This window comes from Alosa alosa, chromosome 15, assembly GCF_017589495.1.
Source record: "Alosa alosa isolate M-15738 ecotype Scorff River chromosome 15, AALO_Geno_1.1, whole genome shotgun sequence".
Lineage (NCBI taxonomy): Eukaryota > Metazoa > Chordata > Actinopteri > Clupeiformes > Clupeidae > Alosa > Alosa alosa.
The window spans coordinates 7,228,278-7,250,653 of record NC_063203.1 but is presented as its reverse complement, the minus strand read 5'-3'; the positions used below and the strand labels follow the sequence as shown (position 1 = coordinate 7,250,653).

At 38.1% G+C, this 22,376-nt stretch overlaps 1 protein-coding gene across 1 annotated transcript; it reads right to left on the bottom strand.

The window, feature by feature from the left end:
* Nucleotides 1-503: 503 nt before the first annotated feature.
* On the bottom strand, nt 504-21,675 carry itgae.2 (integrin, alpha E, tandem duplicate 2). The gene is made up of 27 exons (XM_048265185.1): nt 21,640-21,675; nt 15,166-15,232; nt 13,701-13,822; nt 13,243-13,394; nt 12,715-12,868; nt 12,455-12,611; nt 12,288-12,355; nt 11,961-12,117; nt 11,744-11,880; nt 6,952-7,095; nt 6,573-6,791; nt 6,352-6,482; nt 6,040-6,179; nt 5,751-5,899; nt 5,478-5,588; nt 5,280-5,350; nt 5,031-5,166; nt 4,841-4,936; nt 4,630-4,709; nt 4,436-4,516; nt 3,731-3,800; nt 3,555-3,656; nt 3,406-3,441; nt 3,237-3,317; nt 2,896-2,985; nt 2,692-2,802; nt 504-1,230 (listed from the first exon to the last, which is right to left on the bottom strand). The coding sequence occupies exons 1-27, from the start codon at nt 21,673-21,675 to the stop codon at nt 1,189-1,191; spliced, it is 2,940 nt and encodes a 979-aa protein (XP_048121142.1). The 3' UTR covers nt 504-1,188.
* Nucleotides 21,676-22,376: the final 701 nt, after the last annotated feature.

Sequence of the window (22,376 nt, the reverse complement as noted above, 5' to 3'; positions counted from 1 at the left end):
ATAGTGCTGTCAAATAATGTGCTGCCAATGCATCAAGGCCGTTCACTTTTCTTGATTAATCATAGGCCTACAAACCTCTATCCATACAGTATATGCCTTTAAAAAAAGATTTGGAAATGTAATGTACTGAGCTATTTGTTTTGTCCTCTGAGTTTCTGCTGTTAAGTTAAGCATAGCAAAGCACAACACAAACTCACAAGACAGATTTGACTGGCCAAGTGCTAAACTTAGATTCAAATGCAATGAGTTCCATAAAAGGAGGCGTCGTCACATGTCAAGGATACGACCCCTCTCGTTTCACACTCAGAGTGTAAGCAAGGAGGGATATTTGGACTTGCGCTTAGATAACATAAAGCAACAAAAACTCTTTATATCAGGGCTTAAGAAAAGTCTCATCTTCCTCCTATCATTAAAACTAGGCCCAAAAGTGTACAAAAACAGGGCAAATGTCTGCATTCATAAGCATCCAGCACCACCAACAGATCAGTTCACTCTCAATGGAGTTCAAATTTAAGTTCAAGTTTATTGTCATGTGCTCATAAATAAGCATTTATCAGTAATGACATTTCCTATGCTCAAGAACCAGCTCAACTTTAAGGATAAAAACCTCTACCAACTGTAACTAATGTCAATTAATAGGCCTAAATTCAATCAAAACATTGATGTACAGCTGAAACATTGTTGAAACATTCAAACATTTATGAACATGGTAACAATCTTATGTTGGCACAGCTTCCGATAGCCATATTAAAGGAAATCAGTTTCATCAAGACATAGAATATAGCAGGACTAATACAGCAGCACAGCTTATCAATTAGTTCATATTTTATGAAGAGAGTTGATACATTTCAATACAGAGCTTAAATGTGTTTTGTATAGTTAAACAGCAATAAATACATTTCATCGGTTGAAAAAGAAATGTAATAGCAATTTAAAATAATAGCAGAGGCAAAACATCTGTGAAAAACAATCACTTTTATAATACACTGTTATATGAATATAAAATGACACTATCATGTTGACATATAATTAAATCATAGTTTCCAATAATCGAAGAATATGGTTTAAAAAAACATTCATATGAGTTGAAAAAACAAATACATTTTAAAGATTTGGAGATCAACTAAGTTCAGCTTAGAAGGCCATGAGAAGCACCTCCATGCATGCGAACATCCCTCAGCTGCTGTTCTATCTTTGCTCCACTTGATGGCGCCTTTTAAAAAACCCACACTAAAGAGAAGAACAGAAAATCATATATGTCACACATATTGTACGCAGACGGCAGAGTTCCCACTCCTTCTTTAACATCAAATTCAAGGACTTCTCAAGGATTTCCCAGGCCATTTTCCCCAAAATTCAAGGACCCCATAGTGTGAGACGGATCAAGGTCAATTTAATAGAAGTGGCTATAGGGGAGACACTGTGGCGCAATGGCTACAGTGCCCATACCACATTCAGGACCAGGTCCACAAGTCTGACCCGGGTTATGTCCTGATCCCCCTATTTTGGTTTTATTTCAGTTAGCCTATTAGCTGGTTTGATTTGCATTGAGCTCAATGAGCATCAAACCAGCTAATAGGCTAACTGAAATAACACCATGCCAATCTCTAGGTATGGTGAAGGATATGTGATGATGTGGGACTATTTCAATTTCAAAGGCCAAGGGAACTTTATCAAGATGCATAGTATCCTGGATCCATGAAATAACTGGCCTTTAAAAAATAAAAATCTGCCTGCCTCTATGGAAATTTAACATGGGGTGCCAATACTTATGACCCCTGTATTTTAAGGAAGAACATTTATTTATTTATGATACATTATTCATTCACAAAGACAATTGGTGTCCTTAAAGGTTGGATATTTCCTCAGTTTTTTACTTAAGGCATTAAGATCAATTTCCAAAAGATGATTTTATATTCCTCTTTTTAGTCAACTTTAGCAGAGGTGCCAATAATTCTGGGGGCAACTGTATGTGCGTGAATTTGATGGCGTTAAGATTTGCACAAATTGCTGAGGATCCGTATCAGTTCATTAATAGGATTACACCCCATTGTGACCACAGTATTGGTGGTTAGCTTTGCAGACTTTCCAAGCAGATGACCTGGGCATCCCATTCCCATTCTTGCCCAATTTTATCCACTCATTACAGAGAGTGACTTCTACAGCCTACACTGACTAAGCCGAGTCAAGGAGGCTCACTGAGGCCACTAGGCCTTGTGCCCGACCGTGCCAATCAAATTTGCCCCCACATCAATTGAGCACCACACTAGTATTCACCACAGTGAGGGAGGCAACTTTTTCCATGAACAAACACCATGTATTTAGTATTTAGTTTTGTTAGTTTTTCTTATTTTCTACATGTCTCTATTGTACAGTGGAGTTTTGTTATATGTATATACTTATATTTACCCTTTTTGCTGTAAGTGCATGTTGTGTGTGATGTCTGTATACTACTGAGACCTTGAATTTCCCCTTGGGATCAATAAAGTATCTATCTATCTATCTATCTATGTTCCCTGAAAACTATCTATGTTCTCTGAAAACAATTAGGCCTATAGTGCTGCGCAACCACACTGCGTTATAGAATTCAATCGATTGTTACTAAATCAAATTATCTGCATCAGGCCTATAGATGTTCCAATGGATCTTTACTGTAAGCCAGTGTGTGTGTGTGTTTGGTTTACTATTTACCTTCCAAAGGATGACAATAATAATGGCTAAGAACAGAAAACCTCCTATGGACCCTCCAATGATTGTTGCTATTGATTTGACAACAGCCAGTTTCCTTACTGTGACCACCACCTTTAAGAGAGAGAAAAGGGGGGGCAGAGGTCAAGGTCATTTGTAGTGGGACACAACAGCCCTTCTGTATGAAGAGACCGTGAGGTCACTTGCCTCCTTCTTCAGTCGATTCCTGTCCAGTGCCACAAAAGTGCTTTGGTCAAAGCCCAGCTCTCCTTTGACTACAATCTTTTCATCATGCTCCTGTTTTAAAGAATAAGTTTAAAGTACAAAGAAAAGGTAAAGAAATGTTTTTGACTGAATCATTACATGTTATTTGTGACTCCCATGTCTGTAACCTTTCCTTAAAAGGCAAAATACAGTCATGTATTTTTATATATATGTTACATTATTTACATTTAGAATTATACATACATTCATACATTTAGATGTAAAAAAATGTAATTATTTAGATGTGTTGCAGTTCTCTACATTCAACCCATTTAAACTCCAACCTGTGTTTTAAAGATATGCACGTCCATGCTAATGATAATTTTTGTGAGGTTTGTCTGAACGCAGTGCATCTGGTACTCTCCCTGGAGGAGAAAAAAACACACATGTAATGCCACACCATTTATTAACTTCAAATGTTTCAGTTATTTCAAGACTGATTTAGTTTCTTACTTCGATTTCACCTTCATATGGGAAGACACACCCACTCTGAAAAACATGGACACAGTCAAAGTTATTGTTTATTACTGATAATTCTTAATCAACTGAATATTGATTAATATAGTATCAGAACAAACTAAGAAAATATATCATGATGGTACCTCTGGGGAACTCCTTTTGATAGACACCTTGGTGTGAGTTGTCTCCAATTTTATGGTGATGGTAATATTTAAAGGGGCATCATGTTTGTTCTCACCTTCAGGCTGGAAAGGAAATCAGTGTTTCATACCTTTCTTACGATAGACAATTTCTCAAAACAGTTAGCATTCTACTGTACCTGAAATATGATTTTCAATGGTTTAGTGACCGTCTCCTCCTCATTCTTCAGTGAAGTGGGTTCAGATTTTCTGCATGCAAGTAGAATAACAGATACCAATACTGAGATTAAAAATGATCCGTCAGTGCCTCAATACTTGCCCAAATACTGTAAGTCGCTTTGGACAAAAGTGTTTGTCAAATACCATAAACATAAACATAAACATAGTATTAATGATGTACATTTAGATTATTTGGCAGGTGCTTTTATCCAAAGTAATTTAGTATAGTTTATCAAGTAAAGTGCAACATAACACAAAAGGCTGATTGCAGGAATGCATAAAAAGCAAATCGTCAAATAAAATTTGCCTCGTCAGTCTACTGCTGACATTTAGAAAACATTTAGGGCAATTTGCTTCCAGTACATTGTACACCATTTCTATCCACTTCATGGACACTCTTTTCAACAGCCTATGCCAAACTGAGGTTCTACTTGTGTGATCATAAAATCATAGTGAGGAGGGTTTAAAGAATCATCTGTGAACAGCCATGCTCACCAGACAAAATTTACCCAGCATTCAGTATGTAACTATAACCTTAACAAAATGACCAAGATAAAGGTAAAAGAGAGTGTATTGAGACCATGTTGCAGCATGGTGATACTGCACTATAAACAATAAATTGATTGATTGATTGATTCAATGCCCCAGTGTTTAGTCACACTCACCCCTGAAGTCCCACTCTAAGGGCATTCTCTATTTCAAATGTAAAATTCCTTTGATCCAGGATCTGAGAGCCATTATTTTCACTGTAGTCGAAGGGGGAAAAGACTTTTAAGAATTATGGAAATCAATCCACAACAGAACTATTTATTTAGAAATATTGAAGAATAAACTAATAGTGAACTAAAACGTTACTGACTTTGCTAAGATGACACTGATATCAGCAGTCTTTTGAGCTGATTTTATGTTCTCAATCTGCCATGACATGGACAAAATGGCCTGAAAATATAAACCACATGCAGAGTTCTTTAAGTTGTGTATAATTGTGTATTAAGTGGCGTATATTTAAGTGTGCATTTGAAAGATGTTGGAATAACATCACAAACACATTGTAAAAAAATATCAAATACCTGAGATGAGCTTCTGTAGTTTGGGTGACTAAGATTACACTTCAGCTCAGAAAACGTTTCACTGATTGCATTTTCACAGGAAGTTCTCTCTGGTTTCTGTAATGCATCAAAATTGCCTCATTCTGAGGTTCTTTTACAGCCCTGACAGAATTGTCTTACTCATTGTTATGAAACAATATAATATTGTTACCTTTAATATCTTGGAAAAGAGAAGGACGCTGGGATAAGTCAAAGTCAGCGTTGTCTTGAAGGAATCATATCCGGTATTGGTAAGATGTAAAGTTATGTCCAAGTCTTGAGTGTCTCCAATTATGATTTTTTGTTTGCTGTAATCATAAAACAATCATATTCTTAAGTCAAAACAGAGTTTCAATTTTTAAAAAGTAAAATGAAAACGTATGTTATGACATGTGAACAACCTGTAAATCATCTTACCCACCTGAGGCGTGAATTTGATAGGCTTATCTTTGCTGGACATAGTTCCTGTTCACACTGTCTCTCAAAGGTAATCTACAGATTGTACAATGAACCATATTTCCCATGTTACAATATGTATTAATCTGATTAATCCTAAAAAGAATATATTGGTTCTGTGGTTAAGTGTTTCAGTCTTACAAATGCAAAATGACAAATGTACCTCTTTTGATATCTCTGTTGGGGTAAATGCATCCAGAACATAAGGTGCTGTTGTTGAGGTGAGGTTAAAATTAAACTTGACTAGGATCGGTGAAAAACAGTCAGAGCATCCCTTTGTAAAAGATTAAATAAATCAGTTTAATCATGAATCAACAATGGATTATCATTTACATTTTGTCTTTGCAGCTGCAACAATATTGGTTGACTACTATCCCTTCCGCAAAAGACTTTCTCATAGGGGTAAATAGGAGTTAATTTTCCAAAAAAGGCCTACCGAAAAATGCAAGTTCATTTTGGAGATGCAGGCAATATTTTTAGTCAAGCTGAAGTTGCCTTGTTTTGATGCCTTGTGAAAGGTAAGACGCTTCTCGGCTTGACCAGGGTCCAAGTCAATGTTGTATAGAACAGAAATGCTAGAGACTTCTAGATCAGAAACAATGAAATGTTTAAGAAATGATAAAAAAAACATTTATGACTGTCCCAGCAAGATCATTTAATTAGTGTGTATATGACATGTACATCAAGTTATACCGTGTAATAATATGGGACACATAAGTTCTTACCTTCAAAATCTGCACTTCGTGCATATAAACAGATATGGAGTTTAATCTCTAATTTGGGAATGTCCTCAGCCTGATGAGAGCGCTTAATCATGGGAGGTTCAACTGTGATTGTAGGCTTGAAGACAATCACAGGAAGTGTTCTGTTGAAAGTGTTGAAAGTGATCAAATGAAAAATGTCACTCATATACAACTGCATTTAGTGTTCAGGTCATGATTAGAAACAAAAAAAAAGATCTCAAGCCTCTGCCTCTGAAGGAGTGATTTGCGACTTGCTATTCTCTATAATCATAACTCTTTTCTGTTCTGACATACTTTAACACAGTGACGTTTCCTTCACTCCCAACACTGATATACTCCTGTCTCCTTGGCCCAGCTTCCGCCATGGGGCTCACAGATTGGCCAAAGTATTTCAGCTTCATCCCCATTTCTGCTGCTGAAATTCTCTTGGGGGAGAGGAAAAACAACACAGCTAATACCTTTCAGCTGATGAATGACACACTGGTCAAACAGTCAACGAAAAACATCCTAGTTACTTGTGAGTGCTCCTGTCGAAGGCCACCCCTGAATCCATTGTAAATGTAGATACTGCCAGATGTCCCTCCATTTCTCTCTTCAAGAGGGGCTCCAACAGCCACATCATTGTATCCGTTCCCATCAACATCTCCAATGTTTGCTATGGCAGACCCAAATCTAGCAAAGGCATACTTAGTTACACCTGACCACTCCCAGTCCTGCTTTTGAAACCCATGCTGCTGCAGAAGACAAAATACATTATCATTATTAACCTGTCATGGTACTGTATATGTCAAAGAAACTGTTAAAGTCTCTATAAAGTGTATACAGTGAGTATTTTGTAAAAAATCATTCAATGACTGAAACAGAAATGAAGTCACACAATCAATGTTCACTTACCTCATGCAGTTTGTACACAAAAACCTTTCCCTCTTCTCCCTTTCTGTGAAAGTATGGAGCTCCAACTAATAAATAGTCTGTTTTCAAGATCTCGGATTTGTCAACATTCAGGACACAGAGAACAGACCCAAAATATGAGCCCACCTACAATGCAAAATAACAATGCATATATCAAACATTTTTGTGACAAATGGTGTTTCCAGATAATAGGCATTATTGGTTCTGCATTCCAATAATAACCAATATCAGAACAAATGGATAAAAAAATGAGATAAATTGAGTGAATTTTCGAGAAAATGCCAAATGTGGCAAAGCTGTGTGGCAGTTGGAAGATGGCATGGGAGAAGTGAATAATTGTTAACACTGATGTCAGTCGATGCAATCAGATGTCTGAGGTGCGTAATAAGTCCAAGGAGGTTGTAGGTGACAGGGATTTCAGAAGAGCTAAGGGGTGTTGTTGATGCAAAGCAAAGTCCCTAAAATCTAACTTGTTAATTGTGGTGCAATTGTAACCTACTGTATTGGTGCGGGGCTTTTGTAAAACCGCGATCATATAGATATTTCATTAAGTTAATAGAAGTTTAATTGTAATGTTTTTTTGCTCTTTCTGTCAGGAAGTATTTTAGTATCCACATCTTTTGTAAAGAATGCGCTGACGGAGAGTAAATGCATGTCATTTACAGCCTAAGGCATTTGTTCATCTGCTACGGTACATGCCTTTCAACTCCAACTAACCTTTAACTAAAGTACAGCACCTTTGGAATATGTCTGCTATTGACTTCAGTTATACTAATTACATCTGGTTATACTGTTGCCCATTTTCTTATTATGACCGCCGTGCAGCGAAGCGGCGGTCATATAGGTTTAGTCAGATTTATTTTTTTTTTTTCTTTTTCGCATGTCCAAATTTCCGTCAATGATTCCCGGGACACTGAAAGACCGGGGTACACGAAACTTGGTGGACATGTAACCCCACATGGATAGCATGGAACCATCGTTTTTCGTTTTGATCTGTAGCCCCCGCTGAATTGGACCCCGAAAAGGAGGGTAGGGCAGACACAGTTTTCTGTGAATATCTCGAAAACCGTAGGGTTTAGGAGGACCATTTTTTTTTTTGTATGTTGATCTCAAGGGGCCATGTCAACCCATTCCATAACCACTCATTTCATGTATAGCGCCACCTAGTTAAACACAAAAAAGTAAAAATGAGGTGGTGTAATTGAAGGTATCTGTGACCTAACATAGTCAAAACTGCACGAAATTGGAAGTGTAGGATCATTATGACACCCTCTGTATGCACGCCAAGTTTTGTGGAATTCTGTTCATGGGGGGCCACACAATAAATTAATTTATGTTACTATACACCAACTGGCCTGTAGGTGGCCGGAGACAGTTTTCTGTGAATATCTCGAGAACCGTAGGGCCTAGGAGGTCCACCTTTTTTTTTGTATGTTGGTCTTAAGGGGCATGTCAACCCATCCCATTACCACTTATTTCATGTATAGCGCCACCTAGTTAAAAAAAAAAAAAAAAAAAATTAGGTGTTTTCATCTCAATATCTCTGGCTGACAAGGTCAAAACTGCACGAAATTAAAAGTGTAGGATCATTATGACACCCTCTGAATGCATGCCAAGTTTTGTGTACTTTCGTTCATGGGGGCCTTACAATAAAATAATTTATGTGTACATTTAGTGACGACACCAACAAGGATTCCCGGACACTGAAAGACCGGGGTACACAAAACTTGGTGAGCATGTACCCCCACATGGATAGCATGGAACCGTCATTTTTCGTTTTCATCTGCAGCCCCCCCGCTGGACTGGACCCCCCGAAAGGAGGGTAGGGCAGACACAGTTCTCTGTGAATCTTTTATGGTATGTTGGTCTCAAGGGCCCACATCAACCTGGCTCATAATCACTCATTTGTGATTTGCCCCCCCGGTAAAAAATGAAATTCAGTAGGATTAAAAGAAAGCCAAAATATATATTCATCATCATCATCATGGCTGCATTTTCAGTATTGGCGAGAAGTAGTCGTTTGTCCACTAGATGGCGCATCTTTGCAGTGAGACGTAATTTTGTTGGAAGTTAAAAGTGGGTTGGAAAAAACAATGAACGAAAAAACAAGGACTGTAATTTACTGCAGCGAACATCTAATAAGGATAGGACACACAACTTCATGTTCACATGAAGTGTAATTCCCATTTCTTCTTGAAGCCGAAATAAATCTGAGGATGTTTATCGGACATGCTTGGTTTTTACTGCAGGTACGTTAATCTTGTAATATCAATAAGGACCTAGGTAATGTTACCGTTAAGCGTTGGTTGAGTGATGGAGGCATTTGATTTATTGCATTTGTAGAAAACTATAAATGCGGTTATACCAAGCAAATGTATAGCAGCACTGTTTGTATCTTTCGACTGTCATTTATTGCAAGTGCTACAAAATCATTCTGTGCAATGGAAGATTTACCAACGTTACACCGGTCTGATACAGTTTTGCCTATACATGCGTGAGACTGAGACGCCTGTTTATTTTGTTTTTAGTGCGTGCAGGGGTGTGAGAGGGGAATCGATGTGCTTTGATTACAGCTTGGTAGTTGTAGTCTGTGAAATTAAAAAGCACGTGTGTGTGAAGTATCCAAACAATGACCCCTTCATTTCATTATGGCTGCTTTAGCAAAACACCTTAAGCTACTGTGTAGTGGGTCCCATTTAGAAGTGGCTACTTCATTCGGCTTTCCTTGACTCATGGAGCTGCGTGAATGTTATTACAACTTTTCGCCACGATATGACAGTTTAAGTCCGGGCTTTGATACTGTAAGGCGTAAGCCATTGGTTTCAAAGGAGATTTTATTTGTGTCGCCAGGATAGCCTATTGACAATTTATGTTGTCAATAGGCCTACCTTATAATCCTACCTGTAGCTTAGGGAAGCTAACAACTTTCTATTAGGATCTAGTTTGTTAGTTACCGTTTTGTCATAACTCCCTGATGCATTTTTGCATTTAGAATAGCCAGAGCGTGTATATCTCAATCGGAAAATTAAACAATATCGGTGCCTATGGACTAGGCTGGGTGAACCCAGCCTGATCTGCCCGCTATTTATTTTTGATTTCTTAAAGATTGAGCTTGGTCTGATGAAAGCCAGACTAGCCATGGACCTCAGTTAAACAATGCAAGGGAACATGAATCAGCCTATATTTGCACTAACAATAACGGACAAAAGCTCTTCAACTTTGGCCCGTTAAAATGTGTATGAACAGTCTAGCGACGCATTTCATCAAGGCCCATTTGGACATGTCAGTTATTTGCACCACTGGTTAGATGTAAAACAGCTGATGCATTTTTGCATTTAGAATAGCCAGAGCGTGTATATCTCAATCGAAAAAAATTAAACAATATCGGTGCCTATGGACTAGGCTGGGTGAACCCAGCCTGATCTGCCCGCTATTTATTTTTGATTTCTTAAAAGATTGAGCTTGGTCTGATGAAAGCCAGACTAGCCATGGACCTCAGTTAAACAATGCAAGGGAACATGAATCAGCCTATATTTGCACTAACAATAACGGACAAAAGCTCTTCAACTTTGGCCCGTTAAAATGTGTATGAACAGTCTAGCGGCGCATTTCATCAAGGCCCATTTGGACATGTCAGTTATTTGCACCACTGGTTAGATGTAAAACAGCATTTCGTTTCAGACTAGGCTACTGTTACTTAATTTGTGCATTAACAATAACGTTTCAGACTACTGTTACTTAATTGGTGCATTGACAATAAAGTATTACATGAACTAAAGATGACTAAAATCTTATGTAGAAGAAGAAACATTCACAAAAAATCCATCCTTCCAAAAATGACCTTTGTTTTTGATAGCTGTTGAAAACGACATGGAACTGACAGAGATGTTTTTGTTTATAAATACATAAAAAAAAAAAAAACATTATGCTGATACCTTTTGCTTTTCCCAAATACAATGTAGCCTACAGGTGTAAGTGACCTTTCATCAATCCAGTTGCAATGGATGAACTGTGATGAATTGCCCTACTTGTGATTGTTTAGAGATTTTAAAGGTTTTATAACAATGCTACATCTTCTTTGGCTATTCTACAATCTATTCACCTTTTCAGCACCAGTAGGCTACTTTCTGTGCAGCCGCACACACACACTCAGGCATGCCAAACAAGCATACACAAAAGTTTCAAGAGTGGGGGATGGAGTAAAATATGGAGACAAATTGAAGTGTGATTTATTTTCGTGGAACGGATGTACAGGACTGAGCGGCGGTCATATTTTGTACCGCTATGCGGTACATCTAGTTTTTACAGTGTCACCTGAACCAAACATCCACCTCCTGTTGGTTATCCTAACTGTCTGTCCCCATGTCAAATATAGCTTGGAAAAATAAGTTTCTCTTCACTCTACCCATATGGAGTAGCAATGACGACATTTGCCATGTCAGTCTACTGCTGGCATTTAGACAGTGGACAATTTGCTCCCAGTACATTGTACACCATTTCTATCCACTTCATGGACACTCTTTTCAACAGCCAAAAGCAGATGTAAAGCACATTGAATGATCATTGTGTATGATAATGTGCTATATATAAATACATTTACATTTACACATTACATAACGCCCTGACCCACTTCATGAGAATAATGAATGTGCGCTTCCGATTTTCTGTCAATTAATAACATACAGTAAGTACATATACACAAGGAAATAACCAGTGCTCCATCAGAGTGACATGATGATGAAATATCATCAATGTACATAAGATCTGGTCATACCTGGTCTCCAGGCAGTAACTGTTGCAGATCATGTGTTTCTCCGCTGAAAATAAAAACTCCTCCTGTCAGGTTGTATCTGGGTGCCCCAGAGAGGTAGAGTGTTTTACCCGACCTCTGTGCAGATGTCACACTGTAACCTACAAACAACATTGATGGAGTAAGTGTCTTGGTAAAAGGACCCTGAGGACCTCAATCATCAATACCGTAAAACTCTTACCCAAGTATGAAAACCGCTGTTCCTTCCCAGCTGTCTTTGGAATCTTTGGTTCATTGTTTGTTACGTTTAGAAACGCTGTTGAACTAGTTTCAATATTTTTTACAATCAATCCACCACTCCAGTCAAAGGCACCCACGGCACCAAAAAGAAGGGAATTCTGCAAAACAATTATTGATTAGGTGACATAAGTACTTTGTGAATGGACGAGAATGAGAACGAGAATTACAGCTCAGTGGACTTTCTAAATAAATATAAAAAAACACTCCTGTTAATTAAGTCATGAAAACCTCACTGCAGTGCATATGGTGCAAGGCATCTCTAACTCACATCAGGGGCAATGTGAGAGCTGAACCCAGCTTCTGCTAATTCAAAACGGAATCCAACTCCTGCAGTGCCTACATGAGAAGGTTTAAACAACAACAACTATCACAAATGAAGTCAAAATGTTTTAGATATCGGAATTTTAAAGTGTAATACCAAAAATGATTTCGTACCCTCAATACCCCCCAAAATGCCTTTCTTTAATTTTGACAAAATGGTATTCAGTCCAGTGTAGCTACCAACTCCAAAAAAATGCTGTTCATGTGGGTCTGAGGCTATCTCTCTCATCTCTTTAAGTGCAGCGGAATGGTTCAGCACATAAGGTCCAACCTGTATTTAAAAAAATAAAAAATAACACTGGAATGGTAGGCCTAGTTTATCTTTATGGTTTACTGACACAATCAACAGTGCAATCTTGGATGTATCAACTCACCCCAATTGCAAAGCGGGTAATGTTTTCCATTTTTGGGTTCTTCAAAACAACTGTAAGATTCATTTTGTCCAGAAATATAATTCCATCTGTCACCACAATAATATATTTCTGAGAGTTCGGTTTTGATCCATTTTCAGGAACAAAAACATGTTCGCTGAAAAATATTTTTTTTTCTGTTAGTCACATTCACCAAAAATGTCTATACAGGCAAAGACATTTATAAAAAATAAGATTTCAGAACTATTTCATCTTTGTTTTTTTTTAGCTTTTTCCTTTTTTTAAGGGACAAAAAAATACTAGCAATGTGAAAACATGTTTTCATGTGGAGTTAGAAACTAATCTTTTTTTTGTTTGTTTATTTGTGTGGGATTTTAGAGTTAATAGGGAGAAGAGGTGAGGAGTTGAGCTGAGAATTGATGCCAGGCCAAACTTCAACCTCTTTATCATGGGCACTCAGGTGGCAAAAGTGCCTGACCTTAATGCTGATAGTGTAGCGAAGTATAACAGGAGTTGTTTTATATTACTTACAGAACATGATTGATGGCTGACGCTGTAATGGTGTGATTTCCTATTTGCTCGATGTTAGGAATCTTTTCAATGGCTTTGGATGCATCATCATTTTCCTTTAGTGAAAGCTCAGTTCTGACAAATCTTCCATATTGTACAACTGCAAAATTGCACTGATGAGGAAACAACAATAATACATTGAATGATCTCCCAGTGCCTCTATCTAGACCCCAACAATCTTTAGATCTGTGCAATTTAATTTACACAGTTATGGTATTTGTGAGAGGTGAAATGTCACATTACAATTAGGTTAGCTAACAGTTAGTTGCAAGTTAGGTTGACAGGAATTTGATCATTAATACAGGGTTTACATGTATCGTTCGTCTCAGAGATGACTAACACAGCATACATTTTTTGTTACTGTTAGTGTTATAGTCAATATGAGAGCCATAAGGTTGTATGACACTGTTTTTACTTACATCAAAACATTGTGACCAGACATTTTTCATAACTTGAGTTATAAAATCTTTGGCCTTGACGAAGTCAGGAGGATCAATGCTTCCTGAGCCATCCAGAACAAAGGCAATCTCTGTTCCTGGGTCTTTGAATTCAAAAGAGAAAACAGAACCATTGTGCTTTATTCTCCTCAAGAAATACTATGCCGGGCCAGGGGTACTATGCTATACTACTATATATAGGCCTATTCTAAATGGGGCTATCAGATTTTTTAAAAATAACCTAAATACCAAATTACTACTTCATTTAAGATTTTATAACCCAGATATATAACCAAGCTAAGAAATCGTAGACTTTAAGAGAGAAATGATCTAATAATGTTGTTATAGGTTTTACAGTTCTCTATCAGAAGTGGGGAGTATTTCAAATGTATGGTTCAATGACAAGTTAGCTCACAGATAGTGAAAGACCTCCTAAAAGAAGAGCTTTTTGACTTTTTTTGGCAAAATGAAGCAATGGGGCACTTATTAGGAGGTGTACCGCTTCCTCTGAGTTAAAGGTAAACACTTTTTGTAACATTTAGCAAATATCTCCTCACAATCCCCTAGCTCTCCATCTCTGAGTATACTCTGTAAAAAACACTGTCTTCATACAGGGTCCTGGCTCTCTGAACTGGAAACAAACAAAATGGGGCCTGCACCTGTGGTCTGCGACCCGTGACATTTCATGCGTGTGGTGTATTTTTCTAATGCACATATCTGATGTGTGCTTGTTCTTGTAAGTTTTATGCATCGAAATTACTTACTGACTTACTTCCAAGTAATCAATTTGACATACATTTTGTGATATGAAGTGCGACAATTGACAAGTTATCCTAAAAACTCCTTTCAGCCTACCTCCTTGGGGGGTATGACCCCCCCCCCCCCCCTTATATTCGTCTTAGGGAGATCCATATCCCTAAGAGTTGTTATGACCACAAGACTCAATGACATAGTCTATGACAGCTTTATCAGACACCTGTTGTGTGTGCCAAATTTCATGAGTTTTTGCCCATGGAAGCCACCTTAAAAATGGCAAAGCACGGCAGGATATTCCCAACTATAATAATAATAATAATAATCCTTACAGAAACAATAGGACCTTTTGCCCTTCGGTGCTCGGGCCCTAATTAAGAACAAAGTTGTTTTGTCACTTTGGGAGATAGGCTAGTTGGAACTGTCCATCTCAACAAGCTATGCGCTCTGCTTCAGACTGAGTTACTGCACACACAGAGACGAGAAGGGTAGATGTCATCTTATCTAACTCTGGGGGAGATGGTGAATAAGCTACAGTAATTTCCCAAAATGTTGTTCCTTTAACTTACCTGTCACTAAACCGCATACAAAAATTCCTGAACTATTATGTTATAGTTGCAATTATTAAGATATAAATGATACACTGTATTAGTTACTAATAATAAACATCAACTGTCAAGAAAACATACATTACCTTCATCCTCGTCGTCGTCGTCATTGTTGTTGTTGTTGTTGTTGTTGTTGTTGGTTGGTGTTATTTGCTATTGCTATGTTATTTGCTGAAAAGTGAAAATACAACAGAAATGCAACATACTGTATATACATTCTGAACATGGGGATTATAACCTTTTTAAATATATGTGCAAGATTTGTTATTTTTCTTTTCACACATTGTTTTCTTTTTCACACATCGTAGAAACTTTCCAAAGCTCTCTGGGGTATAGTGAAATAAACCATCAATTTTGAAAACACTATGTACATTGCTTTGATTAAAACTTAATTTATCACTATGAATAATAGGATTGATCAGGTATTAATTAGTAGTATTTTGTCTCAAATATGTATTATTCATGACTACAAGTGCATACCACTATGCCTTGCATCACATATTTCCCAATTAACAGTTTAAGGCCCCAATTGATTTGGAGCGGTCATACCTTCTTCAGCAGGATCAATTATCTCTTTCTGGCTTGAAGAAACCTGATACAGACATCGACCATTTAACTCTTCTTTTACTCTGACTTTGGTTTTTATCTGCTGACAAACCTGAAGGGAATAGAAGGTGAAGAGGCATGGGGCTATAAATGCAGAGGTGGGTGTAACAGCACCTGCAGTGCTTCACAGATGCTTCTATTCATCTTTTAGAGAGGATGCATTGCGACACAGAGTAATACACTTTATGTATGAAGACTATATCTACTTTATTTCTGTTGAGACATAGTTGTATGATAAATGGACATAATGGCAAAGTAAATACTAGATGTACCGCATAGCGGTACAAAATATGACCGCCGCTCAGTCCTGTACATCCATTCCGCGAAAATAAATCATATTAATGAATTTGTCTCCATCTTCTACTCCATCCCCCACTCTTGAAACTTTTGTGTATGCTTGTTTGGAATGTGTGTTTGCAGGCCGCACACAAAGTAGCCTACCGGCGCTGCAAAGGTGAATAGATTTGTAGCACTTGCCAAAAAATGTGTAGCATTGTTATAAACCTTTAGAATATCTAAACAATCACAAGTAGGGCAGTTCATCACAGTCCATCCATTGCAACTGGACTGATGAAAGGTACACCTGTAGGCTACATTGTATTTGGGAAAAGCAGAAGGTAGCAGCATAATGTATTTATTTATTTATTATTAAACAAAACAATCCCTGTCAGTTCCATGCAGTTTTCAACAGCTATCAAGAAGAGAGGTCATGTCATGGATTTTTGTGAATGTTTCTTCTTCTATATGCATAAGTTTAGTCATCTAGTTCATATGATATTCAGCTTTATTGTCAATGCACAAATTAAATACCAGTGGGCAATTCCATGCAAAGGTCATCCTTACCATGGAAAAAAAAAGTTGTGCATACGCAAATAGAACTGTTGTTAAAATCTTCATTTAGGTCTATATTTTATTGTTTGTAACTGATCTGATTGAATTTGATGGAGCATGACACTCTTTTCACATCATAAATATGGTGTGCAACCATACCAGAAACAACATTTTTCACATGGTAATATTATACATATTTAAAAAGTGGATAAATGGACCCAAGGTTCAAACAAATTGTGTCATTTGACAAATTCCACATTGACAAGGGAATGGTAGAGCAATGTCTATGCTCAGCTTGCCTTTAAGAGCACAACTCCTTACATTTGTAAGGCTTTTGTTTTTAAGTCAGCAAGTTCCATGGCCATGTCACATCCATAACGTTTTATAGGAAAAGTTATGCTACACATACAGTGTTGATGCGACAATGTCCATAGTGTCTGTGAATGGACATTGTCACTGTACACTGTCTATCAATGTAAAGTGTGATGACCAAATTGTGCCCCTTTCTTACTTTTAAAACCTTTAATGGTGTGTTATGGATGTGACGTTATGGATGTTACATTATGTAAATTTACAAGACTGGAGACTTTATTATACCTCAAAGCCAATAAAACGTCTGTTCTGGTGGCATGTCAGTTTCAATGCATTTCACCTTAGTGTTTACAATTGACATTTCAAAGATTATTAGGTTGATCAAAACCACAGGGAGGCCTCGCCTAAGCATTAGCAAAACAAACATAATATTAAAATACCTCCAGTGATTAGCCTAGCCATAGCCTATTTTCAAGTGGCCTAATAAAAATCTGAAAATCTGAGCGATTATCTTCCCGTAACTGTCATACTGTTGTTGTACAGTAACTGGATTATCGCGTTAGCTGGTGAAGATGGCTGACTTTGCAGCTGGAGTTAACATAGCAACCTCCTTCTGTTGCAGATCTGTTCAGCCTGCCGTTCACGTCTGCTTAACACAGTTTCATTTTAAATGACGCGATATGCCAGCATTTGAAGTGTCAGGTCCTCTGTAACTAATACCAAAGTCCTTTTAGGCAAGTCCCTCCACTCGGCGGCCATATGACAGCGCTTTATGGGCACTCGTCGGGCATCCTATTCAGCAGAAATGCGCGTGCGCAAGGCTTCACGACACCAATCTTGCTCCAGCGGCGAGATCACAACACATGATTGGCACGATGTCTTCACATCACACCACATGATTGGCTCAATGTATTCACATGTCGACGTTTTGCCGAGGAAGGGGTGGGATATGTGTAGACAACGGCCATATTGGCGTGACAAACTAGCCCCATGCATTTCTATGAAGTACTTTTTAAGTGCTGTGTCTCCACATTAGAAAGTCTCTGCTAATACCCACAGAGTAACAGGAGTAACGGCAGCAATAAACTAGATGTACCGCATAGCGGTATAAAATATGACCGCCTCTCAGTCCTGCATATTCTCTTCGCAAAAATAAATCACGCTTGTCAATTTGTCTCCATCTCCTACTCCTGCAACTCATGTGCATGTAAATGAGTGTGTGCATATGTGAGTTTGCTTTTGTTTATAAGAGTGTGTCTGTGTGTGCATGTGTGTATGCGTGCCTGTGTTTGTGTATTATGTGTGTGTGTGTGTGTGTGCATGTGTTTGCATGCCCGGGAATCACTGACCAAAATTGATGACGGTAAAAGAAAAAAATTAATTCCTTTTTTATATTTTAAATTACTTGTTGTCCTGATTCTTCCTGTGGATCTTAGTGGGCACTGAGGAAGCAATACTTTCATTGCTAGTTTTTCATGATTACTATTTCAATTGTTTCATATCAAAATTCACTACTTAATTATGTGTTTTATGTAGTTTGTCGAGGACTGGTTCAGACACGTCACATCCATAACGTGAAACCGTCACATCCATAACGCCAGTTTTTCCTACATAATGCATAAATCTAAAATGGCGATAGTTTCAAAAACACACTTTTGTGTTCATTCAAGTCTCCTTCATGCTACATATATCATAGTTTCGGCAGTTTCCTTCAAAATTCACAGAGTTTGTAGAAAACCTGTAATCTCTCACAAAAGTGTGTCCATTTCATGTCACATCCATAACGCTGATAAAATGGCTTGTATTCTTAGGATGAAATTGATTATATGCAATTTGAGGATTTCTCAGTATTCAGAGGACAGAGGTTATATTAAAATGTATGCAAATTAATTCACTGATACTAATTTTGCCCCCACTTTAAGGCATTTTGTTTACCAATATGAGTCCAATTGTCACATCCATAACACTGGAACTGCCCCAGTAGTCTAAAACAAAATGCTGTTTTACCCAGTGGTGCAAATAACTGACATGTCCAAAAGGGCCTTCATGAAATGCGTTGCTAGACTGTTAATACACATTTTAACGGGCCAAGTTGAAGAGCTACTGTCCGTTATTGTTTGTGCAAATAATATGCTGATTCATGTCCAATTGCATTTTGCAACTATGAGGTCCATGGTTAGTCTGGCGAAAGCCAGACCAAGCTCAATCTTTTAAGAAATCGAAAAGGAATCGCCGGCAGATCAGGCTGAGGCCATCCTTAAAAATATTTTCGTTTGCCATAACCCGACCGACCCTGTCAATTTAGAACCGACCCAAATATTTATTTTTTTCCCCTTTTAGTCCGACCGACTTGCTGGTTGTAAACTTGCGTTAATACCGACCGATTGTTTTTTTTACTCTAAACAACAAATACAAATGCAATAAAATAATATTTATTTTAGTAGGCCCAAGTATTGTGAATATAAATTGCCTACATGCAAACGTGGCTCACTTAAAAAAAACAACCTGTGGCGTCATCTCTACACCATTGGTTTCACGCATGTCACACTATGGCCTACGCTTCGTTTCATTCACACAAACTGATAACGCTTTTACTTGGCACGAAGTTCTGGAAGAACTGTGGCCAGATCTTTTCTCATCCCTTCTCCCCCTAGTCTAACGGTGACCGTGTCGGAGTATTGAAATTGGTTGTGGTCTATTCAGCATTTCTCAAAATATGGGTCCATAACATGGAGACTGCTGGTCCGCGGAGTCGTGGAGTGAAATTAGGCCGGTGCTTCATCTGATAATTTGCTGCGCATGTTGATCAAGAAACCGCGGATCGGCGAAAAAAGAAAACAAACGTTTCTGCTATCGATGTCATTAAACATGGAGCCCTACAATTAAGTGGTGGTATGGCGTTCATTCAATGCTTGGCGTCTCTTGAGAGATACTGAAACTAATCGATAACGTTGGTATCAAAGCTCCGCTTCAACCTGTTGGAAGGCTATTTATTTATTTAACGAAACTTAATAGAAACGGCGTTGTTTTTGGAACTTCCTTAGAAACAGAGCAGAGACTGTATAATACACTGTATAGCATTGAGTATTGTATAGTCAAATTTCAATATAACGTGGCCAAGAGCTATTGTAGCCTTCTTTCTGGGTACATGTAGATGAGCCTTATGACCCAAAAGTCTGCCATAACCGGGCCTCAGGTCAAAGAAGTTTGAGAAAGGCTGGTCTATATAACCTGCATCAGAATGAGGTTTGCAATGGTGCGCCTGAAGGCACGGGTTGAAGACCCAGTCAGTTACGTCACGATATACACATGTGTGTATATTCATTACTACGTAATCACCATGACCAAAATTGTACTTTTTACTTTGAATCTTGAAAAAAAAAAATATTGACTGACCTACCTACCGACCCATTTTTAATTTTTTTTGGCTGTCACTGCAAACACAAATATTTTTAAGGATGGCCTGAGTTCACCCAGCCTAGTCCATGGTAGGCGCCCGATAGAAGATAGATTAACACAACATAAATTGTCACTAGGCTATGCTGGCGACCCAAATAAATTCTCCTTTGGGAACCAATGGCTTACAGTATCAAGCGGACCTAAACTGCCACCTCTTGGCGAAAAGTTAATAGTTTTGCATATCAGTAGTAGCCTAAAACATTTCACGCAGCTGTGTGAATCACGGAAAGCGACACTTCTAAATGGAACCCAACCCACTGTACAGTAGCTCAAGGTCTGTGGCTAAAGCAGCCATAATGAAAGCGTTATCATTGTTTGGATACTTCACACACACGTGTTTTTTAATCGCATAGACTACTACTACCAAGCTGGAATCAAAGCACATCGACTTCCCACACCCTAAACACGCACTTATTTGAACAAACAAAAAACGTCTCAGTCTCACGGTATAGCCATAGGTAACCATAGCACGTGCAACAAATATGTGTAGGTACAGCCCTGCATGCCCTCGATACATCTCTCAACGTGCGCTCTAAAACATTTGGTTAAAATGGAGATGTAGATCACGGGTGCAATAAATCTACATTGCGGCGAGTTGACACAAATTATTCACTTTGACGAATTTATGTAGTTTCAGTCCTAGTTACTTTACATTGAGCCATGCTCTTCCTTACTTGAATCACCTTTGAAAATAGAGGATTGAAGTAGCCTATATGGGTGTTTGGGAATGAACGTTGACTCAGATGCTTTTTGAGACTTTGAGCTAGCAGTAAATGTCCCAGTCCGGTGTTTAGGATGCATCATAGACAGGTTATCTTTCAGGTAGCCTATATATTTTCCATTAGAAAACCATCACGTAGCGAACGTGTTGTGGCTAACTCACTTAGCTCCTGTTAGTGTCCCGGGTATCGTTGACCAAAAATTTAATTTATGACGAATGAAGAACTGAGAAAGTTAATTAAGAATAAACATTCACAGGACTATTTGTTCATCAAACAGGCTTCCTTATTTGGTGAGACAGATAGTGACAAGTCTCCTGTCTGACGCCAGGGGAACAGGGGAAACTGTGGGTTTTGTGGGGAAACAGCTCTTGACAGCACATACGCTGTCTGGTCTGTGATGTGCACCAGAATACTTCTCATTTTTCATACACTACCATCTCAACAATAATCTAGCCAGAGATCATTTTTAAAATGTATCTGAAGAAGACTCGTACATAGAAGATGTCAGGCCACAAGAAAATGTCCTAAGGAAGTGCATGCGTGTTAAAAAAAAAGCTAATGTGCAACTCACAGATACTTTTGTTAACCATTTAGTATTCACAGAATTAGCCCTAAAGTCATTTAACTTACCAAGTGCTGCTCCTCTTCTGTTTGTCCAGTCAACATGCTAGAGGCTGATTGGATGGGTCTTAGACCCTTTGCTGTATCTTCTGCAATAAAGATAAGCTCTAATAAAGATAAGCTCTGAGAAATTGTTTCTTTTTAAAATAAATACAAGAACTATACTCAAACAGAAAATATACCCTACCTGTGACAACTGTGCAATTCCCATTAAGTTCACATCTGAACAATTTCCCAGATGTGGGGGAAGTAACAAGAATCCTATAGAAGGAAAATAGATGTTATGGAATAAACTTTGTGTACAGTCTGACAGCATTTGTGTATCAATTGAAGCCTTCATACCCATTTTTGGATTGAATAGTCTCTTGTCCGAAAAGGGGTTCCCCTTCATTAATAACAACCACGGCATCTTTTAAGATGTTGAATCCGGCTGTTGTGACAAGGGCTGGCAGGGCAGAGCATGTTATGTTAATACAAATACAAATGTCAAACAATAAGTTGGATAGAATTGTTAATGTATTAGTCTACTTATAAATGATGTAACAGAAGCCTAACCCAATCTAGCCATACATTTCTCAATCTCGAGAGCGAAAGAAAGTTTACTGGTAGTTGCTGTGAAGCAAACACAACATAACTGACTAGGACTCACAATAATCATAAATCTTATGTCTCATTGTGTTAACCTTCCCTCCTGCTCTCCCAGCTAAAATCAAAACTCAATCTGCTTCATGTAGGCTAAGACATTT